This window comes from Macrotis lagotis, chromosome 4 (assembly GCF_037893015.1).
Source record: "Macrotis lagotis isolate mMagLag1 chromosome 4, bilby.v1.9.chrom.fasta, whole genome shotgun sequence".
In the NCBI taxonomy this organism is placed as follows: Eukaryota; Metazoa; Chordata; class Mammalia; order Peramelemorphia; family Peramelidae; genus Macrotis; species Macrotis lagotis.
In genome coordinates, this window is record NC_133661.1 from 101587537 (window position 1) to 101612024 (window position 24488).

A 24488-nucleotide genomic window follows, 5' to 3' on the forward strand; every position below is an offset into this window, starting at 1 on the left:
ATTCTAATCCTTTATGTACAAAGAAGCACCATTAGCGCTTATGAATAACTTTTACCTTTCTTTTCAGGATCTAAATTTTAAAAGAAGATATAAAGAGGAAGAAAGTGGAGAAGGTAAAAAGAAGTAGAGGAGTAGAAAAAGGAAAAGGGTGAGTTTATTCAATTCCTATCTCCTCTTTAAAAAAAAAATGAGCCATACAGTCTCTTTGAAGACCTCAAAAAATCTCCCATTCAGCAGTCGGGGCATGGTTATAAGGAAAACTAGTCATTATTGGCATGCAAGTGACTATGGAAGCAAGCAGGGCAATGTCTGGAACTGAAGGAAGAAAAGAAAGGGGTGGCCAGGAGTTGGCCGCAGGTTCAAGAAATTCCAGAACTCCACAGCCCCTTAGCCTTCATACTGTGAAGTTCCTCCCCTGACCCATCATCTCCCTCCCTCTCCCATTCACTTGAGACCTTGCTCCAGACCAAGGTTAGTAGCCACAAGTAACTGAGGATGTTTCTGTCCCCGCAGTGAGGTAGGGGAGTTGGAGGGAAAGAGTCTTCAATTTCATTTTGTAAGGGGAGAGATGTCCCTGGCATCCCAAATTCAGAAAATGAATGCTTTTTTCCATAGAGATGTCATTACCATTATTTATTATGTATTGTCCTTAATTTCTCTTGTACCACCATGAAGTGCAGGTCTATATACACTTCAGGTATTGTATTCAAGGCAAATAAAGAATCTTTTCTGGGCTAGCCTGAAGAGTTAACTACAATACAAAAAATTGTTTCTGAGGGAAAAATATATTTTGAGTTCCAAATAACTGACAAATGAACTTGTAGAACACGACCCAAAGGTTAAAGAGAGGAGGAGGGGAGGGAGATGTCTATACAATATTTTAAGCACAAAGGGGGGTAATCCTAGATTGAAATCCTAAAGTCTGCTGACCCAAATCAACTAGGAAGATACACTAGTCCCTAATACATAGCTTCTGAAGACCCACAGATTATCTCTGATGGAAGAAGCAATGCCCAATTTACTCATCCTCCTATCCCCAGGGTACATAGAAAGAGGTCAGTCCCCCATTTCTCTAAGACACAGAGGCTTAAAGGCCAACAAATCCAGTCTTAAAACATCCAGGCCAAGATCATGAATAGTAGAGGATCCTTTATAGGAGGGGTAGAAACATCCTGCCCAAAAAAACCCACAAAATCATTTAGTCTGGCCCTGCCTTGGCAACCACAAGTGGAATTCAAAATTCAAGGTATCTAGGAGCTTTTTAGAGGTGAATTAATAGAATGTTTGACCAAATGTAACAGGCTAATTTTTAAGCTGATAATTTTGCATTGCCTGTGAATGTTATAAATATCCAAATGGTCCCTGGCAGAAAGAAAGTTCCACATCCCTGCTTTATAGTCTCTAGCCCTTCTTCTAATTCCCCCAGTGCACTCAACAGTACCTGGAAATAAGCCCATTTGGGTAGAGACCATACACAGTCACAGAGGAAGGCATCCCAAAGTAAGACTAAGATCAGCTTTTGTAGAAGTCTGATGAGGACCTGAAAGAGTGAGGGAAAGGGGGTAGTGCAACACCCACTGGAAATTCTCTGAAACTCAGCTGTATAAACAAATAAAATGGTCCATTTTCTTCTGGATGCTCCCCAAGTTGACTAGTATACACACATAATTTCACATCTTCTCAAAAGGAAAACAACCCAAGAAGGTCTACATGGGTAAGCACGTGTGATTTGGTGTTAAAATATCAATGTTTGGCCAAAGTACTCATAAAACAAAAATGTAATTGCTTCAGTGATAGCCCTTCTGGAAACCAAGTGGAAAATTATCTGGAGGCCTTGACCTTGATTGCAACACTGCTATTAGGGTTGGAATAATGATGGGTTGTGAAGTGTTGGAAGAGATCCCTCCAGGGAGGCATTAGAGAAGCACAAACATTTGTCTAAATCAGCTGCAGAACTTCTACAAGAGAGGAAAGGCCAATCAACGGATCCACTTTTACCCACCTGCAACATGGGCATAACCCATTTTACTGGACTGCAGCTGCCCAGGGCCTCCAGCAAGAGCAATAACAAAAGACCAACTCCAAAATGTTGAACTATGCCAAGATAAGTAAAAGGTGGGGCCAGGACTTGGGAGTACTACAGAAACCATTAACTGGACAATAGAACCTAATCCAAACTCTGTCCCTTACTAGTTAAGTGACCTTGACTAAACCAGTAACTGCCTTCTTTCTTAAGGGATCCATTTCCTTATTTAGGGAGGGGGCTGCACTAGATCAGTGTTTCCCAAACGGGGTTGTGAGAAAACATAAAGAAAACATAAAAATGGTTTCACTGTTGTTGTTTTGACTTGTTTTTGTTTGTTTGTTTGTTTTGGGGTGGGCATTGAGATGTAAATAGGAATTACATTGGAAAAGTTTCAAACTAGCCTCACTTTTCTTCTAAAACATTAAATATAAAACATGTGTGTATGTATACATGTACGTACATACACACACATATGTTTCAATATATCATTTATGCTCTAGTGCATATAATTCCTACTTAGCACATTAAAATTAAAATATACACATATATGTGCCAAAAATACTTATTACTTACGGTTTTCCCTATATTAAAATAATTTTAATTTCCACTATTTGGAGCCAAAGAATGTCCCTAATATCTCATCCTCAGGGACTTTATAGCCCTCAACCACTATTTTATGGTTTCTTACAATATTATCCAAGCCACTGAGCTTCCTATGGCCAAAGCAATACAAGAAACACTGGATGGAAGAATTTCTAAGGTCCCTGGCATGCTATGGTTCCAATCTCTCCTGGACACTGATCACCATGAGAAAAGACCAAAAGTGTCCTTGTTCTTTTATAATCTCAGACCTAAATTCATTGCTTTTCATGTCGAACTGAACTCTAAAACATGGAAACAATTATGTTAATAAGTATGAATAAGAACATTTGAAGGGGGGGGTTCCGGTCTCACTTCAAAAAAAAAAAAGCCTGGCTAGCAAACTGAATGTTCTTTAAAAAAAAAAAAGGCAAAAAAAACCCCTCATATTGCTCTACTTGGATTTGGCAAGGAGGGTTATGATTATTCATGGAGTTAGATTTGGAACTTCCATGCTATTTTTAGCTTTTCAAAACTGAAAGTAAGCAAGGAGGATATTAAGAGGGAATGATCCCAACTTAGCAAGTGATAGTGTCCAAACCTTTTATAAGAACATGACACATCTATAGAATCATCCTAATGTCATTCATATAAACCGTAAACTTGGCTGGATCGTAGAGATCAGCAAAGGGGCAGAAGGAGTGGAAAGGGACATGGATCTCATGTGATGTACAGTGTCATGCTACCCTGGGTTATTTTAGGATACAGCTGAGGAAAGCAATAGGGTTGGGATCAGTTCAGATTGGGGGGGGGGTTGAGGGGACATGTTCCAGACCTGTAATTTTATCAATGAAGAGAACTCTCAGGGTAGCAACTCTCTTCACAGTTGAAGACTGGCAATTCAAGTCTGTTACTAATTATCTGAGAGAACTACCTGGGACACTGAGAAGTTTGGAGACTTGTCCAGGGTCTTACAGTTCTAGTTAATGTATGCCAATGGCAGAACTTGAACCCAGGTCCTCCCAATGCCAAATCTAGCTCTTATGGATATTGAAATGTGATGTTTATTAAAGAGTTCAAGCTCAGTACAGAAATTCTGGCTATAGAAATGCTTTGTTTTTGTATATCGAGAAGGTGACGAAAGTCTTATTCCCTCAAAAAAAAAAAAATTTGAAGAAACCTTTCATGATTTAAAATAAGATCAAAGCAACAGAATTCTCCCCACCCCCAACCAAAAGTGGCCACAAAAATTCACCCCCACTGGTCAAAGAATTTTATTTCATCCACTTGTTTTAAAGAAAAATTTTCTCATTTTTTAAAATCGTTGCTCGAATTAATCATTCACTCTTTGATGAACAAACTAAATTACAATGGGTAACATTTGGCTTTATCAACTTCAGTCTGGTCTAGCAAGGATCTGGAAAGATAATGAATACTGAGAGCATTCTAGGGCCATGTATCTAACAAAATGTCTCTGTTTGTCCACATGGGCATGCAGCCTTCGCAAACAGAAGCAGAGGAGAACAATACTACCTGTTCATGGGGGAATATTAATGGTTTCAGTTCTCTGAACAATGAGCTCTGTAATTTACTCCATCCTCCTCCTGAGAACTATCTTCACAGGGCTCTCAGTGCCAGGTGGTTTGAAGGGAACCTAACAAGGGGCACTTTAAGAAAAGGTGTAAAGATACAACAGCTGGACTGATCTTCTATCACAGAAGCCCAGCCTGCCTCCACATTCTGACAGAGATCATTTTGCTATTTAATTTAACTAGAGGAAACAATTCCAATATCAAGGGCAACAAGATTTTTCTGAGTCCTTCCTCCCTACCATTAAGATTTGTGGTTTCGATTACTCTTCCAGAATTCAACCAGTCCTTCCTGGAATTATAATCTGGAAATCCTTTCCCAAACCTTAACATAAAATTACTAAACTAGAAGGGACTTTATGTATCTATTCCTTCAATTTATAAATGAGGAAACCATCATAAAGAATCAGGAAATAATTTGCCCACAGTCACACAACTTTTTGGTAGAAGTTACTGGTACCAGAACTCAGGTTTCCTCAATTCCTTTAAGTCATAATTTTTCCCCCACTACACTAATACATATTAGTCTTTTAATCAACAGAAAGAATCTCTCTTTCTAAACAGGGAAAATCTCTGAGATATTTACCCACCCCATTTTCTACAGAATTCACTGATCTCAAAGGTCCTAAACAGACTGGCCAGTAAGGACACCATAGCTTTGGAGTCAAGATGCCCTAGCCTGCAAACACTTTCTAAAAGAAAAGTGTCTCTTCTCCCTAAAATATACATGCTTAACATCAGCACCATAGCAGAGTGGAAATGATCAAAGAAAGACAATTTATTACAGCCTTGCAAATAAGTACAGAAAAATCTTAGGGACCTAGAAACATACATAAAATAAATAAGTTTGCTGGCCTAGGTACCCTCAGGGGTACAGAGGTAGTGAAAACAGATGTAATCAGCATTCTTTATTTACCATTCCAACATAATTCCAACTTCACCTTGGGCAAGGGGCTATTTGCAAGGCTGATTTACCGACTGTCTGGTTCAGTTATAAATGAACCCTTCTACAAAGATGCAACTGTTACTCTCGATCTCCATCCTGCCTATTTGGACACACACACAATGTTATCTACAATGTTAGCAGTGGCCAACCTTCAGAAGGGAAGAGAGGAAGCAGTGGAATGTTTTCAAAATTATGTTACAAAAACAAATTAATTTGAAAGTAAGGAATTTGTAGTCGGGCTTTAAAATCCCTACATTTTAATTTAAAAATTTCAGTGTTCAAAAGTTAGCTGTCATACGGGAAGGAGAATTGCATAAATATTCTGTAATGTTTCTTAAAGTACTCATTTCACCAAACATGACAGACAGACCGAAAAACCTAATTAGTTTGCTTTCTCACACTACAGCCCTATTCCTTTGTTATGAATTCTGCTCTCTTGGTCTATATTAGTCTTTGATTAGTTTAGCCTTTGAATTTAAGAGAATGGTCATACCTCATGAACAGGAAATAGGACCTCTCAACTGAAGCTGAGATCTGTCCCTCTCTTCCTTCTTAGCACTTTTAGTTTCATTTATCAATAGGTCACATATAAATCAACATTTCAAGGCAATCAGGTCAAAAGTGATATTCTTAGCACCACTGAACATGATTTTGAGCCACCGGAAACAAGCAGCTTGCTAGGACACAATCTCTTCTTATTCCCCTCCTCATTTGCCACATTGCCTTTTTGGCTGCCTGTTCTTCACCCTGTCCAAGGTCCTTCCCTATGCAAAACAGTTTCCTCTCTAGGGGCTACATCCTTACAAGTGAACAAGGAACTCAAAATAATTGATTTGACAATAACTGGTTCTTTCCATCATCTTTAAATTATTTTCACATTTCCCCTCAATCCCTCCGAACCCTGTTTCTTATCTGCCACCCCCTCCCCAAAGAAGTAATAAATAATAATATAATTTAGGGTGGGGGGACACACAGACACACGACCTATATATTGACAACTCAAGCTTCAGGTTCACTTGAATTTCCTACCTGAATTGCAATCTGGTGTTCAATCGTTTTGTACGCAGAGTAATGTGTGTTCCCCGACTGAATATGGAGCTGTGAAAAAAAACCAAATCAAAGCATTCTGCTTATGTCACAAACTACAAGAAAACATCTTAAGCAGTTTATGAATAGCAGACAAACCTTCCTAGATTGGACTACAGCCTTGGCATTCAATGAAGACGCGTGGATTTTTATTTGTTGCTATGGATAAGATGATCATAATAATCTAAGGGGGAAGTAAAAAAAAAGGGCTATTCAATAAGCAAAGGGGGGGGAAGAAGAGTGAGAATCGATGACATGAAAAAAGAAAAATTGATGCCCATTAAGACATAAAGAAAGCCAGTATATTGTGAGTGATGCTGAAGAAAAATTAACAGTATGTGCTGCTAAGAAATTATTAGAATTATAATGTACAAGGGAGAGGAAGGAACATAAGATGCTTAGGAATCTGCAACAGGTAGAAGCCCATATTTTTGGTACTCAACCAATAAATATTTAAAGAAAAAAAAGCTACCAACATCAAATCTATTTCTGGGGCATCCGATTTGTTATGCATTCCATTAAGATAATCACAAACTAGAACCCTACTGTTTCTCTCTATAGGCTACCCATTGGTATCCCACTCTCCACTTAGTACCATCACAGTCTAAGATAGTAGCTAGAAGTTCTGAGTGCCAGTGATTCTGCTTTCTTTAGCCAATGGAGAATGATGGTCACTGGCTCTCTAGTCACAGTCCCAATACAATCTTCAAATCTCTTTGATTAGGCCTTAACTGCAAACCTCCCACCATATCAAAATTATAAAGGCTTAATAAGGGTTGAGGTATGTCCATCTTTCTAGGGAAGCAGCTGGAGAAACCAGGTACCTGAATTAAAGAGAAGCAGAAAATGGTCACCCAAATGTAATTCTTTCCAATAATTTCACTCTCATTCTAAGACAGTAACTGGTTACAATTTCTTTATATTCCATGCAGTATAGGGCCCCAGTGATAGGTGACCACATACCCAAAGACACTATATTAGCAAGGGATGGAGGATCATGCAGGCACTTTTCATTTCATAGCCAGAGCTATGTTACAGAATCCAATCTGTCCAAACCTTAGCCTAATCTGACTTCTACATTACTACAACAAAGGCATAACCAAGCTTTTAAATGGAGTTTAGACCAACTGCTCTGCATCTAGGTCATTGTAAGAAAAATTAATCAGCCCACTCAATTTAAAACACACACACACACACACACACACACACACACACACACACTCTCTCTCTCTTCTAAAGATACTCTACACAGTATCATGATAAAATATAACATTTCCAGTTGAATCCTGCTATCCTCTGAATGTATAACAGAGGTCCTTTTATTGGCTACAACTGACTGTTTTTAGAATACAAGTGACTTTGGAATAAACTAATTTGTCCCTCTGAAATGAAGTGCAGAAGTAGAAAAAGAGGGCCCCTCCTTCCCTGCCAGCTTTAAAATCACTGCCTCTATTTAATGCAGCAACTTCTCCAACCCAGAAAAAAGGAACCTGGGGTAAAAATAGGATCCAAATAAAGAGATAATCTCTACAGCTTATCAAGACATAGAAATCAACCAGGTTCCTCTAAAACAAAGAATTTAATGGTGAGCAGTTGAAAATGTGGCCCCCCACATACTCATAAGCAGTTCATCAAAAGTGAATCACGAAAAGCGGAAAAAAAAAAGATGAATTTGGACCCTTTATCCCCTGTCCTTTTTCTAAAGACTGCCAGTCAGTAAGCGGAGATTGCTCTAATTACTGTGACAATTCTGCATCGCCTTCAAACAACTTTTGTGTTCTGGACAGGTTTCTCTGCGAGTTTGAAATTCTTGGCCTGAGAACGGCTCTTGTCTAAAAGAGGTTTCTCCTTCTAAGCAGGGAATGCAACACTAACAAGTTGTCCCTCTTTTCAGCCTGTTTTATTCTCCTCTTTTCCAATTGCCTGATTCAGAGCTTAATGGAAACTTGTCCAAGCTTTTCTTCCCACAAACCCTGTAGAGCCCTTAGGCAATCTGTACTCGGGGTAACCACAGGAATCTTATATTGTCAATTAAAATTGAATGGACACCTGATAACTAAGTATATGTCTTGGGAAAAAAAAAGCATTCATAGAATCACAGTCTTCAGAATAAACTAATGAAAACTGTGGATAATCCAAATTCAATCTTCGCCCTTGTCCAGTTTCATTTTTAATCTTCATTCTCATCACTGGCTAGGCAACAACATATCCCACAAGTGTTGAAATTAAAGTCAAAGCTAGATTTTTAAACTGTGACCAGAAACTCCAAAAGTGGATATGACCAGAGAGAGAGAAACCAGCAGTTGTAAGAATAATCTCCCTTCCTCCCCGACCCCCAGGTCAGGTCCAAAAGAGAAAAACCCAGAACCTATTCACAAACACCCACCAGAAGGACCACATTCTCTAGAGTTCAACTCGTCTTTCTTTTACGAACAGCTTGGGACTGTTGTTGAAGATGTTGCCCAGTTAAAGAAAAGGACTTGAAATGTCTCGATCCCCTCTGTTTCCACTCTCTCTTCCCCTAAATACACTTTTCTTATATACACACAGTTTAACTGCTTTCCTTTCCCATAATAACACAAAGATGCCTTGTTCCATCTATTCTGGCTTTTTTAAGACAAAGATAAACTAAAAGTACCCAGTAAAATCTTGGCACCCTAACATGAAATAATAATAATTTATGCCCTCCCTAAAATGCCATGAGGAAGAAGAGAAAAAGTAGTGGTTACCTCTTTTTATTTTTTTTTTTGAATGACGGGAGGAGGTTAATAAACCCATTAAAAAAAAATTCAGGAATCATGGCCGAACCAAGGGAAGGTTATAGGCTCCAAGGCCAGGTGACTAGTTCCAACATTCCTAACTTGCTGTAATTGCCCTTCTCTGTGACCTGGAACACCTCATTTAACATCCTAACCTCTTAATTTTGCCATCCATAAAATAAAGGCAATGGTATTCTCCATGGATCTACCTCCTAGGGGTGTCCCAGGCACTCACAAAATAGAAACCCAAAAGGTACTCTGAACTCCTAATTAACTAGCACCTCAATACAGATAAATTATGTTTTCTTGAGTTATTTCTTATGGTACTATACCACATCTATTCCTAGCTGCTTTTAACCAACCCAGACATATAACTCTTAACAGTGGTCCCTTGAGGTTTTCCATATCCCAGAGCAAGACTGGTAGAAACCAGAAAGAGAAAAGAAGGATAGGAATTTGCATGTCATAGGCCTACACTGTGATCTAGCAATGTATAAATCAATATTTCATAGAACTAGAGAATATTAGAAGTCTAAGGAACATTGGCAATCACCATATTCCTCATTGAATGGATGAAGAAACTGAGGTTCTGATAGTAAAAGAAATTTTTAAAGTCATATAGGGAATTTTTAACACAGCATAGTCTACAATACAAAATCTCTTGACTCTTTATATAATACTTTTCCCACTAGGCTTTTTTAGTAACTTATGGTTCCCTGTAATTTCTCAATTTCTCTTAATTTCATTTGAATCACCATCACTCTCTTCAGAGACCTTTTGGTGAGAAGGTCATACTAGAATGATACCAGAGGCAGATGTTCAAGGGGGGAAGACTGGGTTAGTAACCCCTGTATCCATGTTTGGAAAACATCTCTTTCAGAACCAGTTAGATTAAATACAAGGCCCAGAAGGGCAGAATCTCAACAGTAATGAATTCCTAAAGATGTGAGTACGCAGTGCACCGAATGCACACACACATGTGCACACGCGCACACACACACACACACACACACACACACAAACCAATAACTCGCTTAATTTTCAATGCGTTTCTGTTTACTTTTCAAGATGTTCATCACACATGAAATTGGAAATTACTGGGTTAGTCACTGGATTTGGGCCTTCCTTGCCTCTGCAGTCATTTTTTTCTTTTTAAATGGGCTGATTTTCAGTTTATTCCACCAACCCTCCCCTGATCCCCTAGATGGGGGGGGGGGGACAAACAAAGCCCTATACTCTATATCCTATTTTTTTAGGGTTTTTTTGCAAGGCAAATGGGGTTAAGTGGCTTGCCCAAGGCCACACAGCTAGGTAATTAAGTGTCTGAGACCGGATTTGAACCCAGGTACTCCTGACTCCAAGGCCAGTGCTTCATCCACTATGCCACCTAGCCGCCCCTATATAATTTGATTTCCTGGAAAACTATTATATCTATTTCTTCAGAACAATTTCTTTAATCACCCTCCTTTCTCTTCTCTTCCTCCCCCTTAAGATCAGTGACCAAGGGAACTTGTTGGGGTTCTCCCATTTCTAAATCATTAGCTCCAAAGACGGACTTGATTTATGTAAACCCTTCTCTTATGTTTTAGGTATCCCTGAAAGCATGCTTTGGGACACATGGACACCAACAAGGCCATCGTGGGTGTAGCCCCAGGTCTCCACAGGTTCTAAGACTGTTGCATCAGAGAACAAAGTTTTGGGTTATTGCCTTCCTTTTTCAAAGGAGTGGTAGGGAACCTGGTGCTTCCAGGGTGACAGCAAACCAGTATCAACTGGCAGGGACATGGGTTTAAATGTTCCTTCAAAGCCCTATAAAAGCTGAATATTCAGGGCCTCCAAAAAAAACAACTTAACAAAAGCTTCCCTTTCTGAACTGAAGGGTCATATCCCTCCAGTCAGTCATTCTACTACAACAAAATACATGTCTATGGACAGAGACAATCTTTCCCACTGTCTAGTTGTTTCAGCAAATGTCTATTTACTCTCATTAACTTTTTTTTCCTTTTCCTCAACCTGAAACCATCAGCTATGAGTCAGAGAACAATCATTAACTTTTACAGCTTCCATACAAATCCACCTACTCACATAAGAGAAAGAAGTATTGACTTGCAAGGTAGCCAGAGACAAAAATCCTCTAAGAAAAAAATGAAGGGGGAGGGTATGATAGGGAGAACGCTACAAGAAAGTTATATTTGGAGGATGGGGGTGGTGAGAGGGCAGACAACAAACATCAACCACATTGACTGTTTTTCACTTTGGAGCTGCACCCTTCTAAAACAGTTGGTTTTCTGCTTGGATATACCAACACACAATTCAGAATTTTTATCACCATAACAGAAGAGGGTCATATTTTTCTTCCCAACATCAAAATGTAAAAATCAACCATTTCTTAAATTGCTGAGAGTAACCGAATCCAGTCTCTGGGGCTTGTAGTAAACACATTTCCGCCAGAGATAAACATACGGGGGCTGCTACGCTGAGACATGTTCCTAACACAGCATTTTTCATTAAAAGTTGCTACACTAACACTCATAAAATGATGCCCAATCATTATTACTTCACTTAGCAGTCACTGTGCGGCAACTCATAACGAATTAATTTGCATTAATGTGGGCTTCATGTGTATTTCCCTGAGCATTCCATTGTGATTCAGGTTTCATAAAAGTGAAATGAAAATAAAAAACGGTACCTTTTATTTCACTTTCCAAAACAAACCAATCCACCCAAAGACCTGCATATATCTTCTAGATTTTAAAACATTTTTTTTGCTAATATATTTAGTGCATCATAATTGGCCCAGCATGGAGGAATCTAGTTATCTTCTCAGTAAATATTTATAGCATCACTCTTTCCCATTCATTCTGCATTTTCTTAGAGAATCTCACTGTAGCCTACATCTGCAATTCATTGACTTTACAATTTACCACATGTTGAGATGGGAGAGGTCTTAGCTCCATTTGAATCACTGCACAAATATGCAAGTGATTTATCAGTTTAAAACTGAAGACTGCAGAAGGAGAACTCCACTTCTCCTGAACATGACTCCTCCTGGCAAAGCATGGACAATTACAGTATGCACTAATTAAGCTCTGTGAATGTGCTGTGCTCTGGTAATGCCTACCAGGCCTCAAATTTATTATCATGATGCCAAACTTTAGCAAGCTATTTAACTCATTCAGGGCTGATTCAGCCATGAATGCCCAAGTGACTTGGGTGAACCCCCTGGTTTCTCGTTAGGCAGCTTGGGGATCTCTAAGACAAAAGAATGAAATATGACAGATTGAATTACCCATGTAAAATTAGATGAGCCAGAGGAAGAGGAAAATATCAAGAGAAATCTGAAAAGCACCACTGATGATAGATAACCTGTTCAAAGGTCCTACACAACACCATATTCATAAAGTCCTGTTAAGGGATTCCTATCTATCCCTGAGGGCTAGTAAGTTTCAGGATTCCATTGATTAGGAAAGAAACCCTCCCAGGCTCTGCCTGTTATGTTTGGTTTGGGGGGAGGGAGAACAGCACAAAATGACAGGGCTCATCAGGTTTCTGAACTCCTTCATTGTCTATGATTTGCACATAATTTCACAGCCAAAAAAAAAAAAATCAGTCCCCTCACTCAGCCTCTTTCTTTGCCTTCTTGCTCTCTGTGATCAATATGGGAAGCAAAGGGGAGATGTCACAAATAAAAAGATTCTGCTTTATAGAAATTAAAATCTAGAAGTACATAACTCTCTTCCACTGATCCGGTCTAATGCCAAACCTGCCTCTATTATTTTAATCAACTATTTTCATTAGAACATATTAGGTGATCAAGAGAGGGAGTGAACCAAGCAGTACTTTTTTCTCACCCTCCCTCCCTTAAGTCCTTCACTACCCACCACCAGGAATTTCTGACAATCAAGAGGCAGTCCCTGGATCCCGAACTTCCGGTTGAACCTACAGTATAAATATGCTTTCCCCCAATTTGTAATCTCTCTCCTCATATCATTCTCACCCCCCCCCCCACTGGATTCTTTTCAACATATTTCTCCACTCCCCCCCACCCAGACACACCAGTTCTCTTTCCCACCCACCCCCAGTTTTCTCCTCTCCTCCCCCCCCCCCAATAAGCCCAGCTTTTCCCCTTAGTCTAGGTTCCCAAGGCTTTTTAATCAGCTCCCCCTCCCCCTCGCCCCCTCAAAAAAGCTCAATATCTCAAGATGTTAACTGCTGCCCTGTGTGTGTTTTCTCCCTTTCCAGCTCAGTGGTACATCAATAAATTAAAGAGCAGTTCCCCGTATCAGGTTTCTTTAAGTATTCTGGGAAATATTTTGTTGGTTTGGTATCAACACACACACTCCACAATACAGGCAGTGTTGTTTTCTAAAAAAGAGATGAAGAAACCTGTAGCAACTTTGTTTTTCAAACTGCCTTGTTCCCAGGCCCTGCTTGAATTCTCAGGACTGAAAGTGTTAACCCTAAGTGGAACAAGAGTATCGACATAAAGTGAAAAGTGAGGGTACCCAGAGACTCAGATTTGGGAGGCGGGTTTGGAGAAAGAGAATGAAGGAAGAAAGCTTGGTGATATTTCCCCCTCCCATCTCATTGCTTATAATTAGTGAAAGAAATTTGACCCACTGCCAGTGTCTACGGACCTTGGATATTATAAGGCCAGCGTGGCGTCAAATATCTTAACATTCATAAGTGTTATAGGCTGTAAATAAACCCTGTGGATTTATGACCCACTGGCTCTTGCCAGCAAATGACTGGGGCACATTTCTTTCAGCAGCCCTGGTGAGGTGCAAGTTAGCTTTTGGTTGTAAAATTAGCCAAACAAACGTGCCCAATTAAAAGTCAAAGTTTAAGGTTTGCTTACATATTTGTCACTATTCCCTCCCCTAAGAAAAACACAGGATCCCCTCCCCTCCAAAGGGCTAAAGAACTTGCTAAGATCTCCCTCCCCCACCCTTTCAAAAAACTCAGGAAACAAAAAAGTTTCCTCCAAAATAGTTATAAATGTGGCTCCAGATATTGTCTGATTCTCCTCCCCCTCATTCATGCACACACATAGACACACATACATACTCTAAAAAAATGACCCAAGCTGCATTTGAAAGTGTTTATTTATTCCTCAAACAACATAGTTTAAAAAAAAAAAAAAAGTCAATTCCCTCCTTGCCTGTTTCTCTGCCTGAAGCTGCCTGGGCCTCTCTCTTTCCCTTCCCCCAATATAATGTCATCTACTTCCTGTGTAGGAGAGAGCATTTGCTAAATCCAGGTTGTCTCATACTTAACTGCCAATAATCCAACTTCCACATAACTTCCAGACAGCTGGGAAAAGGTCCTCTGAGTTTTAGTCATGGTTCAGAAACACACGTCCACACAAAAATGCACAGCTGCTCTGTTTTCTCTACACTGCATTTTTAATATGATTTGGGGGCCCTGTTGTGAAGCATCTGACAAAACGTAAAATCCTTTTAGAGACCTTCCAGTTTACATGCTGCCAGTGTGGAAGTGGAGAGCCCATAAGTTCTACCCTGCCCCCCCAAAATACTAAGAAATCGATGGACTTGATGTTAGTATGTCCAAACTCAGAGGTAGCTCTTGGAATGTATGAAGCCATTCAGAAACTCCCTCAAAAGGCCTCTACTGTAATTCTAAAAGCGAAGATCAACCTGGTGCAACTCTTAAAATGTACAATTTCTAGGGCAAATATTTTTAACGAAGTGCAGGGGTCCAATTATTCTGCTCTCACAGTGCTGCATTATTCCGTTTTGCAAGCTCCCTCAAACTTTACAGCAACTTTTCCCCAGTCCACTCACAGAAAATTTACCGACTACAATAGATTATCACTGGAGTCCAAAGAAATTAAAATCCAGGTCGAAATGAACAGACGTCAGACTGTTTACTAGCGATATAGAATCAAATCTGGATTGGGGATACACAGATCAGGAAGCCCCCTCCCTCCCTAGAGTAGGCAAAAGTTTCCCCTAAACATACTCTTCATAAAACATCAATTCAAGTCTTTATGAATTCACTCACCACTGCAATCCTTTTAGGAATTTTTTAAAAAAAGCAAAGTACTGGCAAAATTGACTTCTATCTATTTTTATTAAACTAATGAGCTACTGTGGAAATTATAATCTAGAGAGTAGATTTTAAACCTCAAATCCAATAAAGATTAGCAAAGAATTAATATCGATATATTGAGATTGAAATCAAAACAGGCTGGCCATGAATATTTCTGAAGGAGATGAAAAACAATTAGCATAAATACCAAAGAAGGGCAAGAACACCTGTTCTTTTTCAGGGGCGATAAGCATTTTATTGTTCTCTATTTAAAATGTAATGACCTGTGTAATTACAGTAATATTACATTGTTATGTAGGGGCTTGGAATGTCACACTTTGAAAAGTGTTGTCAAAACAATCAGAGGGAAAGGAGGGTGGGATGGAGGGGAGGGAAAGGAAGACCACCATTAACCCTTCACACTCCTGGTCCCAAAGCTTTAGTCTGGGGGCTTCCGCTTTAGAAAACAACTATTTTTCATATATCTTTGAAGGAAAAGTTTCTTGGATAAAAAAAGGCATCCAGGTGATTAGATTACCTTGGGTTATGCTGAAATGAAGGATTCCCAATTTTAAAAACTGCATTTGAGATGTTGTTTGCTTTTCCTATCTAGTAGCTCACTTGGAAAATAAATATCTCTGGATCATGGAAGCTGAAAAAACCCTAACAGGTAAGCTCTAACTAAGCAAAGATCTCTTGGAAATTGTGACCCCCACGTTTTTCTCTGTTGTTTGCAAGTACCAATTAGACTGGATCTTTAAGATTTCTGTAAAGTCCTTTGTTTCACTTTTAACTTTAAAATGAAAACAGTTCTTTTATTGCTAATATATAAATGTTACCAAAATTCTCCTATCTGCAGCTCCATCACTTCCTATCTCGTTAACTAACCCTCTCCTTAATGTGTGTCTCTATTCGAATCTGTATTCTTAAAAGCCATTCACATTACTGTATCAAAGGGTAAATTAATGTTATGCAGAAATTTTTGTCGTTTTAAAATAAAATTATTACTATCAAGCTTTATGGAGTCTTCGGCAATTAAAGTATTATTCTTGAGATAATGTATTATTCATCATAAGCTGATTTAATGATACTCCTTAATTCTTTACATTCTTAAACAGAAAAATCAGAAATCAGGGTTCTTGGGAGTTTGCTTCTGAGCGGCAAGCAGCTGCTTCCCAGGTAGACTCAAGAAGTAACAGAAATTCTAGTAAAACAGCATCAACAAGCCTAAGAAAATGAGTAAGACACACATTGCTAATTTGTCTTTCCACCTTGCTCTCAGAAACCAAAAGCAACATAGCTTTGAATTTTCACCTTGCTCTCAAAACCCCAAACCTAAAAGAACAGAAGGCAATACAAATTTCTGATGGTCACTGAAAGTCTGCTGCCTCCTCTCTCTGTGTTCCTCCCTGAAGCAAATCTGGAATTCAAAGCTGGCACCTCAGATAGAAGGTGTCAAGAGACCAAGATGCCACAGAGCAGCTATCTGGATTTAATATAAATTATTCAGCTTTTGGGCCTAAATAAATAACTTTAATTCCAGGAAGCCCATAATTAAAAATTAAGTTAATATGGTATGCTTAGTGAAGGGGGAGGAAAGTGGTTAACATCAGGAGAGACCTATTTTGTGTTTGACATGCAAATACTAAAATTGTCCTCTGAGTACAAAGCTGCCCTTTTTTTAGGCTCAATGTGATGTCATACTACAAGGCCACCTGCTATGTCAACAATAAAATAATTAGAAGTTTTTCTCTACCTATTAATTCCCACAAAAAGGACTCATCTTAGGGAGTCATTTTTAATGCAGGGGAAAATAATAATTTGATGATCAAAATTTATCTTCGCTTTAGGTTCTAAAAAAATTCTATGCTGAATTGTAATTCTATTTGTGAAAGAAAGAAAAAAAGGAAGGCCACCCCTAAATTCAGCAACTTGAGCATCTCCTTTAGTTTTTATTACTGTCAAGTAAGTGCCATGAAAAGATTTTAACCGGAAAAAATAAGAACTCTTTCCCAGAGTTGAATTCTCAATTTCAGGGAGAAGGGGAGAGGAATGTCTCTCTCAAGGTTACCCTGTGATATCTTGCTTGATTTTGTCTTGTCACCAGCCACCAGATTTTGATCCCCTTGCTCCCAAGCAAAGAGCCCCCATATACAAAAGGTTCCAAGAAAAAGACAAATTAATCAATCTTTGCTTCCGCTCAGAACTCCAATCACTACAGTCCAGAAGCAGTCACCCTAGCTCCCATGCATCTTTAAGGAGCAGAGCAGGCTTTTAGATGCCATCTAAGAGGAAGTCAGCTACAGACAGCGTCCTCTTAGCTTCCCATGCCTGCAAGTGGGGGGGTGGGGGTGGGAGAAAAGTGGGGAAAGACAGAAAAAGAGAAGGGAACTATTTCCCATTTCCAGTCATAAAAAAGGACCAACCTAGTATGCGTCAACTATTTTCTAGTGGTTCTAAAAAAGAAAAATCGCAAACCCGATGATTAATATTTTAATGCTATAAAACACTTGTAGATGATAGATTCAATTTCTGCAAGACCTCGGCCATTAACACCGATTCCACGGCTGCTAAACAGTGAATGTATTATTTCAAACTGCTATCTCGAGTTACCAAAAAAAAAAAAGTGTAAATAACAGAGGCACGGGGTGGGGGGGTGGGGGTGGGGATAAGCTAGGCGACCCGGGAAGGTGAAACAATCCGGGGAGAGCCATTCACAAACACGCATTAACGTTTTGTTCTCTCCAGGGGGTTAGCCAGCCAGGCCCGGGGTGGGGGGAATTTTTTTTTTTAGGGGGAGGGAAGGGAGGAAGGAGAGACAGAGAAATGTAGGCAGGGATGAAAAGGGGGATGGGGGAACCTCTCTTAAAAAACAAAAATGTCAGTGGCATCGCAGGAGATAGGGTGGGAGTGGATGCACACTGCAGGAAGCTGACAGCAGGCACCGGGAAGCCCGGCTCTCCCTTCCTCGTGTCCCCTAAGTTGAGTAGGATCCTTTCCTCAACTCTCCAGCACAAGCCCCCCCCCCCAAAAAGAAACTCGCTGCCCCGCCACCATCACCAAGGGCATCTTTTCTCAGTTGTGTCTCATTTTTTTTTAAATCCCTCTTAGTGCTTTTCAGTCTCCTCAAGTCCCCGAGAGAAGACAAAACGAGTGGGGAGCCGCACGCCAGAAGTAGAGGGGCTCCCCCACCATCCTCAGCCCGGCCTCCCGCCTCGACCCCCACAGCCTCACGGCACGGGGGCCAGGAGGCACAGGGCCATGCCAAGTTCCTTCCTACTCTGCGCCGCCGGCCCGCCGTGGCCCTGCTTCCCTGGGCCCTGAGGTCTGAAAGCGGAGCCAAGAGTCAGCAAGCAGCCCCAGGGCCACCAAGTTTGCAGAGACAAGTCCATGGAGCCTGACCTTGCGAGGGAAAAAGGAGGTGGGGGGGGGGGGGGGGGTAACACTAATCATACTGGTGAGGATAAATAAATAGAAATCCTGCCGAGAAAGCCAAGGGCCCCTTGTAGCGCGTGGGGCTCTTCTTTTCTAAAGTCCATTGCCTAACAGGAAAGATACTATCTAGCAACCAACCTAGTCTGGCCAAATCAATCACCAGAGGGCTTTCTGCAGCAGCGAAATGGTTAAACGGGGAAAGACCAGGAGAGGGAGAGAGAGAGAGATAGAGAGAGAGACACAGAGACACAAGAGAGAGTGAGAAAGAGAGAGCCAGACTGTGATCACAGCAATCTTCCCAAGGAAAAAAAAAAACAAACAAAAAAAAAATCAGAGCGCAAAAGTTACTGATCTTATTTTTTTTTAAGCCTTGCTTTGAAAAGAAGGTTTCAAAAACAAACGAGGCACCAAACTGAAAGCAACAACATGGCGAAGAGCAAACAAATCCCAGTCCACAAAAGGCAGAAAAGTTTGGAAAGTTTCTGGCAGCCTTGCAATAGCTGGTGAAGGGGAGGGGAGAGGAGGGGAGGGGAGGAGAGAGGAGGGGGGAGAAGGAGGAGGGAGGGGGAGGGAGAGGAAGAGAAGGGGCTACATGCAGGGACCCTTCGGGGTCGTGACTCTAAAGCGAAGGAGGAGGGAGGGAATTTACAGGAATAAAAATGTCACTTACTGTTCTTGCCGTCGGAGAGAGGGATCCGTTGGGGAGGTACGGGCTAGTCAAGTCGGGTATCATAATGAAGGGATAACCAGGGTACGGTGGCCCCTTAAACAACCCTCCATCTTGCCTCTTCGCGGCTAACATGGCGGGGGAGCGAGAGAAAGGGAACAGGGAGGACAGAAAAAAAAGAGAGAAAACTTTTTAGAAAGTGTCCCAAAGTTTCACGGCTACACAGCTGGACCAGCGCACAGCTGGATCGAGGCAGCCAGCGAGTTCTGCAAAACAGGACTTGGGTTCAAGAAGGGGAGATTCTTGGTGGGAGGGAGGAGGAGGGAAAGGGGAAAAGGAAGAGATTGCTTTCGGGGGAATTTCACTGATTTGGGGGTTACTCACCTTCTTCTAAACTTTCTCTGGATTTATCTCTGAAACTTTCGGATCGAGGCGGGGGCCGTCTTTCCGCCTTTCGAATGGGTGTTGTTGGAGAGGGCGAGGAATAATAGAACGGAGAAGAGAGGGGGAGAGAACAACAAATGGGGGGGTATTAAAAGGGGAGAGAAAAGAAGTGTTACAAGTTTTTGCAATGGAAGAAACCCACAAACACAGCAACCAGAGCGATGCAATCTCCCCTGACCGACCCCCCCCATCCATTTTTTTTAACATTAACCAAGCCAAGGAAACCGATTAAACCCCACCAGCCCGAGGGGTTCGCCTTACCTCAGAATCTGAGGAGCTGTTTTGATTCGTTTCTGATTCATTGACTAGGGACGATTTGACATCAGCTAAATCCCTCTCGGCCGAGGAGTTCTCCGAGATTTTTTCCTCCTGCTCCCCTTCGTCTTTGAAGGAGATCAGCTCATCGTTGGCGCCTAGGTCATCTCCTCCACCGCCGTTCAGCTGCGGCATTTTTTTCACCCACCAGCAGCAATTTTGGAAGAAAAATAAAGGGGGGAAAAACGGGGGGAAAAAAAATCACAAAAAAAAGTTTTGCCAAAAAAAAATTGCAAGAAAAAGAAGAGTCCAAGGTGAAGTTTTTGATTTGGGGTCTTTTTCTCCTGGGGAGGGGAAAAGAGGGAGGAGGGGAGGGGAGGGGGGGAAATCTCTTCTCCTTCTGCACGCGTGAGTTTGGGTTCCTTTTTTCTCTCTCTCCCAAGGATCCGATCAATGTGCAAAAAAAATAATAAATAAAAAAGGGGGTAAAAAAACACACCAACAACAACAAGAAGTCAGATATAAAGAGCAAAAGGGGGGGGAGCGGTAGATATAGAAGGAGCTCGTGCCGCTCGGATTTGAGTGAGTTGAAGTTAGACTGAGAGCTTTTCAGTTCAAAGGCGGCGCTGATTGACAGATAGAAAAAGGGGGATCGAAATCCGGAGAAACGGAGAAGTCTGGGAGCCTAGATTATTGACAGGGAGAGAGAAACACACTAGCCCCTTAATGAGATGCAGGAGGGGGCGGGGCCAGAGCGGGTTACGTGTGCATAAATAAACAGCGCTGGGAGGGGGGAAGAGCCAGAAAACTAACAATGATCCTTTCTGGCAACCGGGAGGAAGGGAGGGAGGGAGGGAGGGAAGGAGAAGGAGAAAGAGAGATAGGGGACTGGAAGAAGGAGAAAGAGAAAGAGGGAGGGAGGAGGAGGAGAGAGGGAGGGACGGACGGACGGGCAATGAGTGGGAGAGGCCGAGAGTGGGGCTCAGTCTAAAGGGGGGGAAAAGGACTGGTTTTGGGAAGACTATGCAAATGAGGAGAGGAGGAGAAAGGGGGACTGGCAACTGAGTTAGGAGTGGGAGCCCGGGTAGGGCCTGGGAGACCCCACATGGGGGGGAGGGTCCAAACAAAAGTGCACTTTAGAATTGAGTTAGGAAGGGGGAAAAACTGCGCGGAGGAGGGGGGGCGGGGTGGAATTAGGGAAAAGGAAAATATTGGATGGCTGCTCCAGCAGTGGATGCACTAACCTTTAGGTGGAGCAAATCAGCAGTGTGCAAAAGAGGGGGTGGGGGGTGAGGGGGAAGGAGTAGTCTTTAACTTTTGAGCCTGCATAGAGAAAATAGAGTTCCTGGAAAATGTTTTTATTTCAGTATCCTGGCAGTCTAGATTAAAAAAAATAATAAAATAAAATTTTAACCAAAACCAAAGTGCTTCTTCTTTAAAAAGAAGTGTGAGGAGTGAAGGGGTTGTAGTATCTCACTCACGGGTTGCCTAATTTAAAACTGTCCCAACAAGATACATTTGCAAAGATCACTTTAAAAGAGTCAATCACCGAACACTTCTCCAATTTAAGTCCGAGGAAAAAGAAACTATGTGTTTAAGTGTCTACATCTCGTGGATGTGTACTGTGTTTAAGTAGCTAGATGGGAACCATTTGAACTCAACATATTGGTGGGAGTGGTTCCTGGTGTGGGATCCAAAGTCCTTCCTGGCTCTGGAGGTGAAAAGTTTGGGTGTGGGCTCCCTTTGAGAAAAATAAAGTTACACGCCCCTGGACCCTGGTGGGGACACAGTCTCTCTCCTAGGGGGGGTCTGGAATTAAATCAATAATCGATGCAAACAAGTGATCAGATGCAGGTCAATGACTTAGGAAGAAAGCATCAAACAAACAACTAAATCGTCCTAAAATAGAAGTTTGGGGAAGTGAAGATTTGAAGATGTTTGTTAGTCTTTTTAAGGCAGGATCCTTGGAGGTAGGCATTTTGGTAGCAAAGTAGGGAGCAGAAAAATATAAAGGGAAATCAGACATAAGGTCCCCACTTACACTGGAGATTGGAGCAACACATTGATCCTCCATCAAATGCTAATTATAACAATGGAAGAGTCCATTGGAAACTTTAATTTTGAAGAAGACAAAGGTGATTAGACAGTAAATTAGCCAATTGCCTAATAGAGTGGGGGGGGGGAGTCGCGCTGCATTAAATAATCCAAACATTCCCTAAGGAATCTAACCTGATTGCACTATAGAGAAAGCCATGTGCAGCACCCAAGGGTTTGCCAAAGAAAGACAATTTATCATGTAATATTTAAGGAATTTGGGGGCTTCAGCAAAACTGTCTTATAGGCTATGTTCTCTAAATGCAGAGGACTGAAAATCATAATGCAAAGATTGAAAAGGCTAACATAAATTCTCAAGCACTGGAAATTTTCATCACCACATTTGCACAGGAAAAAGAAAGATGCGGGCAAAATAAAAATGGGGGATGCGGGAGGTAGAGGGAACCATTGCAACTTTACAACTTTAATATTAATCAGAAAAGCAGAAAGAGTGAAAAGAGGCATAAAAAGAAGTAAAACAAATGTGTACATTTAATCAGACAGGATTGCATAGGATACAAAGAACAGGGCTAATTAGTCTCAGCAGGTAGGGACTAACCTTCAGACTTCATAAATAAATAAGGCTGTGAACAATGTCTAAGTGCGAGGATGGAGACAGAAAGGGGATTATTTCAAGACACCAAGTAAAAACATGAAGAATGAAATACTTCACTGTTAAATCCACATACAAATGGATTTCTCAATCTTTTTCTTTGGGCCTTTGGACTAAGTTGCTTTTGGTTGTGGACTTTTGGTAGAAAGACCATAACTATGCACACTTGCTACTTGTCACCTATAGCCTCAATGTACTTTGTATGCATGCTGCCTACTTCCCCAAGGCTCTATTTTAAAAGGACGTTTACCTGCACAGCAACATTTTTATAGCAACTTAATTTTAGGGCAATTTATTTGTCTTCTGGGTTGATTTTCTGTTTCCATTTTCTTTCGCCTCTGCTCTGAATTGAGTCAGAAAACAAGTTTTCTTTTTTCCTTTATAGTCCTGCCTATTTGAATAGAAGCTGGCCAAATGGCACAGAATTCAACTTTTCAAAGATATCAGTATTCTTAAACCTTGGCAAGCATTTTTGCCAAATTCCATAGCAATTCTGCAATCATCAGTTAATAACTTTATGCATTTGGGTTTGCTCTTACTTTTTCTCTTCCAAAAGCAATTTTTTTGCACCTTGCCTTCTTTTTAAAGCTATGACCTAATTAAGCAGTTAAATTATTCCATATGATCACATGTGCCACATTTAGTTTAATAAACTGAATACCCTAAAATGCTCAAAAATGACAAGAGAGAACCAATACCTGTTAGCTAGAGGAACCTCATTGATGCCTTGGTAAAGAAATTTTTTGTTTGTTTGCAACTAGTAACAGCCAAAGTCAAATAATGGAAAAATTTAGATGTACCAGTAATACGGATGTGGAATTAATAGGTTTGGTTCAAAATGTTTAATACTCGAGTACTATGGTGCCAGATGTTGAGACAATCCTTCCAGAGACACTGGTGAATGTGATCTTCAGAACTAGTGGGCAGACAGTTCTTCAAGGCTGTAAAGGAAACTACAGTGGGTCTATCTCATCTGTACTAGAAATGGAATAAATTGGCTTTCCCACAGAAATCTGGCTTATAGCACTATAGTCAAATGTCCCATGAGAACAGAATAGTGCTCAGTCAAATTCATTGGTCCCAGTGGCCTATGGAGCTGCCTCCTTTGGGGGACATTTTTTTCAAATGTTATAAGGGAGTAACTGTGGCCAGGCCTGGAATGACACAGAGCCTAGATAAAATTTCAAAATGGGTAAAAGGACTCCTCGCTTCTATATCTTTTGCACAGACCCTTCAGGGCCTCAGATCCTGAGTGGTCTCTCCTCCCTTCTGACCTCTGCTTAGAAAAATCTGAACTTAGAAAAAGATTTGATAGGAAACATTTACACTTTAGCATAAATTTTTACTCCATAGTCTCCCAGGGATACTAGCATGCCTACATTGATCTCTGTTGAATTCATGAAAAGCTATTTTTCTGTTAAAATTACTATAACATTAAAAAATCAGCAAGCAGTCAGAAAGGAAACCTTTATAGACTCTAAAATGACACCAGTAGATCAGCTACAATGAAGTCGGTCTTGTCAAGAATCATGGTCTATAGAAGTCAGCTGGTTGTCAATTCAATTCAATTCATGCCTGCCATGTTCTCAGAGGACATCACAACTATGCTAAGACATCTTAGAGCATGCTAGTACATGGATGAACGGCAGTGGAAGCTTGACTGGTTATTTTTAAAATAACAATATACCACACCCATTCACCAGAGGCAGGGAATACATGTTGACAGTCGTATTCAGCTTGGTTCATTGCTAAGTAGGAGTTGGTTAAATTCCACTCAATAGCCACATATATACATGTATATACATATCTAGGTGTATGTATATGTGTACCTATATGCAAAGTTACATATATGCTTATAGATTTCCCTTAAAGACACTCACTGTAAATTGTACAGCCATGACAAGAGCTTGGATTTTTTTGTTTTAATCTGACTGAGCTAAGTAC

General features: G+C 40.8%; 1 protein-coding gene across 1 annotated transcript; it reads right to left on the reverse strand.

Moving 5' to 3' along the window:
- Positions 1-1643: 1643 nt before the first annotated feature.
- Positions 1644-20584, reverse strand: LOC141521277 (transcription factor 7-like 2). Its single transcript, XM_074233694.1, has 4 exons — positions 19844-20584; positions 19523-19589; positions 19142-19266; positions 1644-6238 (listed from the first exon to the last, which is right to left on the reverse strand). The coding sequence occupies exons 1-4, from the start codon at positions 20030-20032 to the stop codon at positions 6140-6142; spliced, it is 480 nt and encodes a 159-aa protein (XP_074089795.1). The 5' UTR covers positions 20033-20584; the 3' UTR covers positions 1644-6139.
- Positions 20585-24488: the final 3904 nt, after the last annotated feature.

Coding starts and splice junctions, on each gene's coding strand:
- LOC141521277 (XM_074233694.1), bottom strand. CDS start 20,032: ATGCCGCAGCTGAACGGCGGTGGAGGAGATGACCTAGGCGCCAACGAT. Junction 19,590..19,843: donor ACAGCTCCTCAGATTCTGAG/GTAAGGCGAACC, acceptor CCCATTCGAAAG/GCGGAAAGACGGCCCCCGCC. Junction 6,239..19,141: donor TCTCTCCGACGGCAAGAACA/GTAAGTGACATT, acceptor TTTTTTTCACAG/CTCCATATTCAGTCGGGGAA.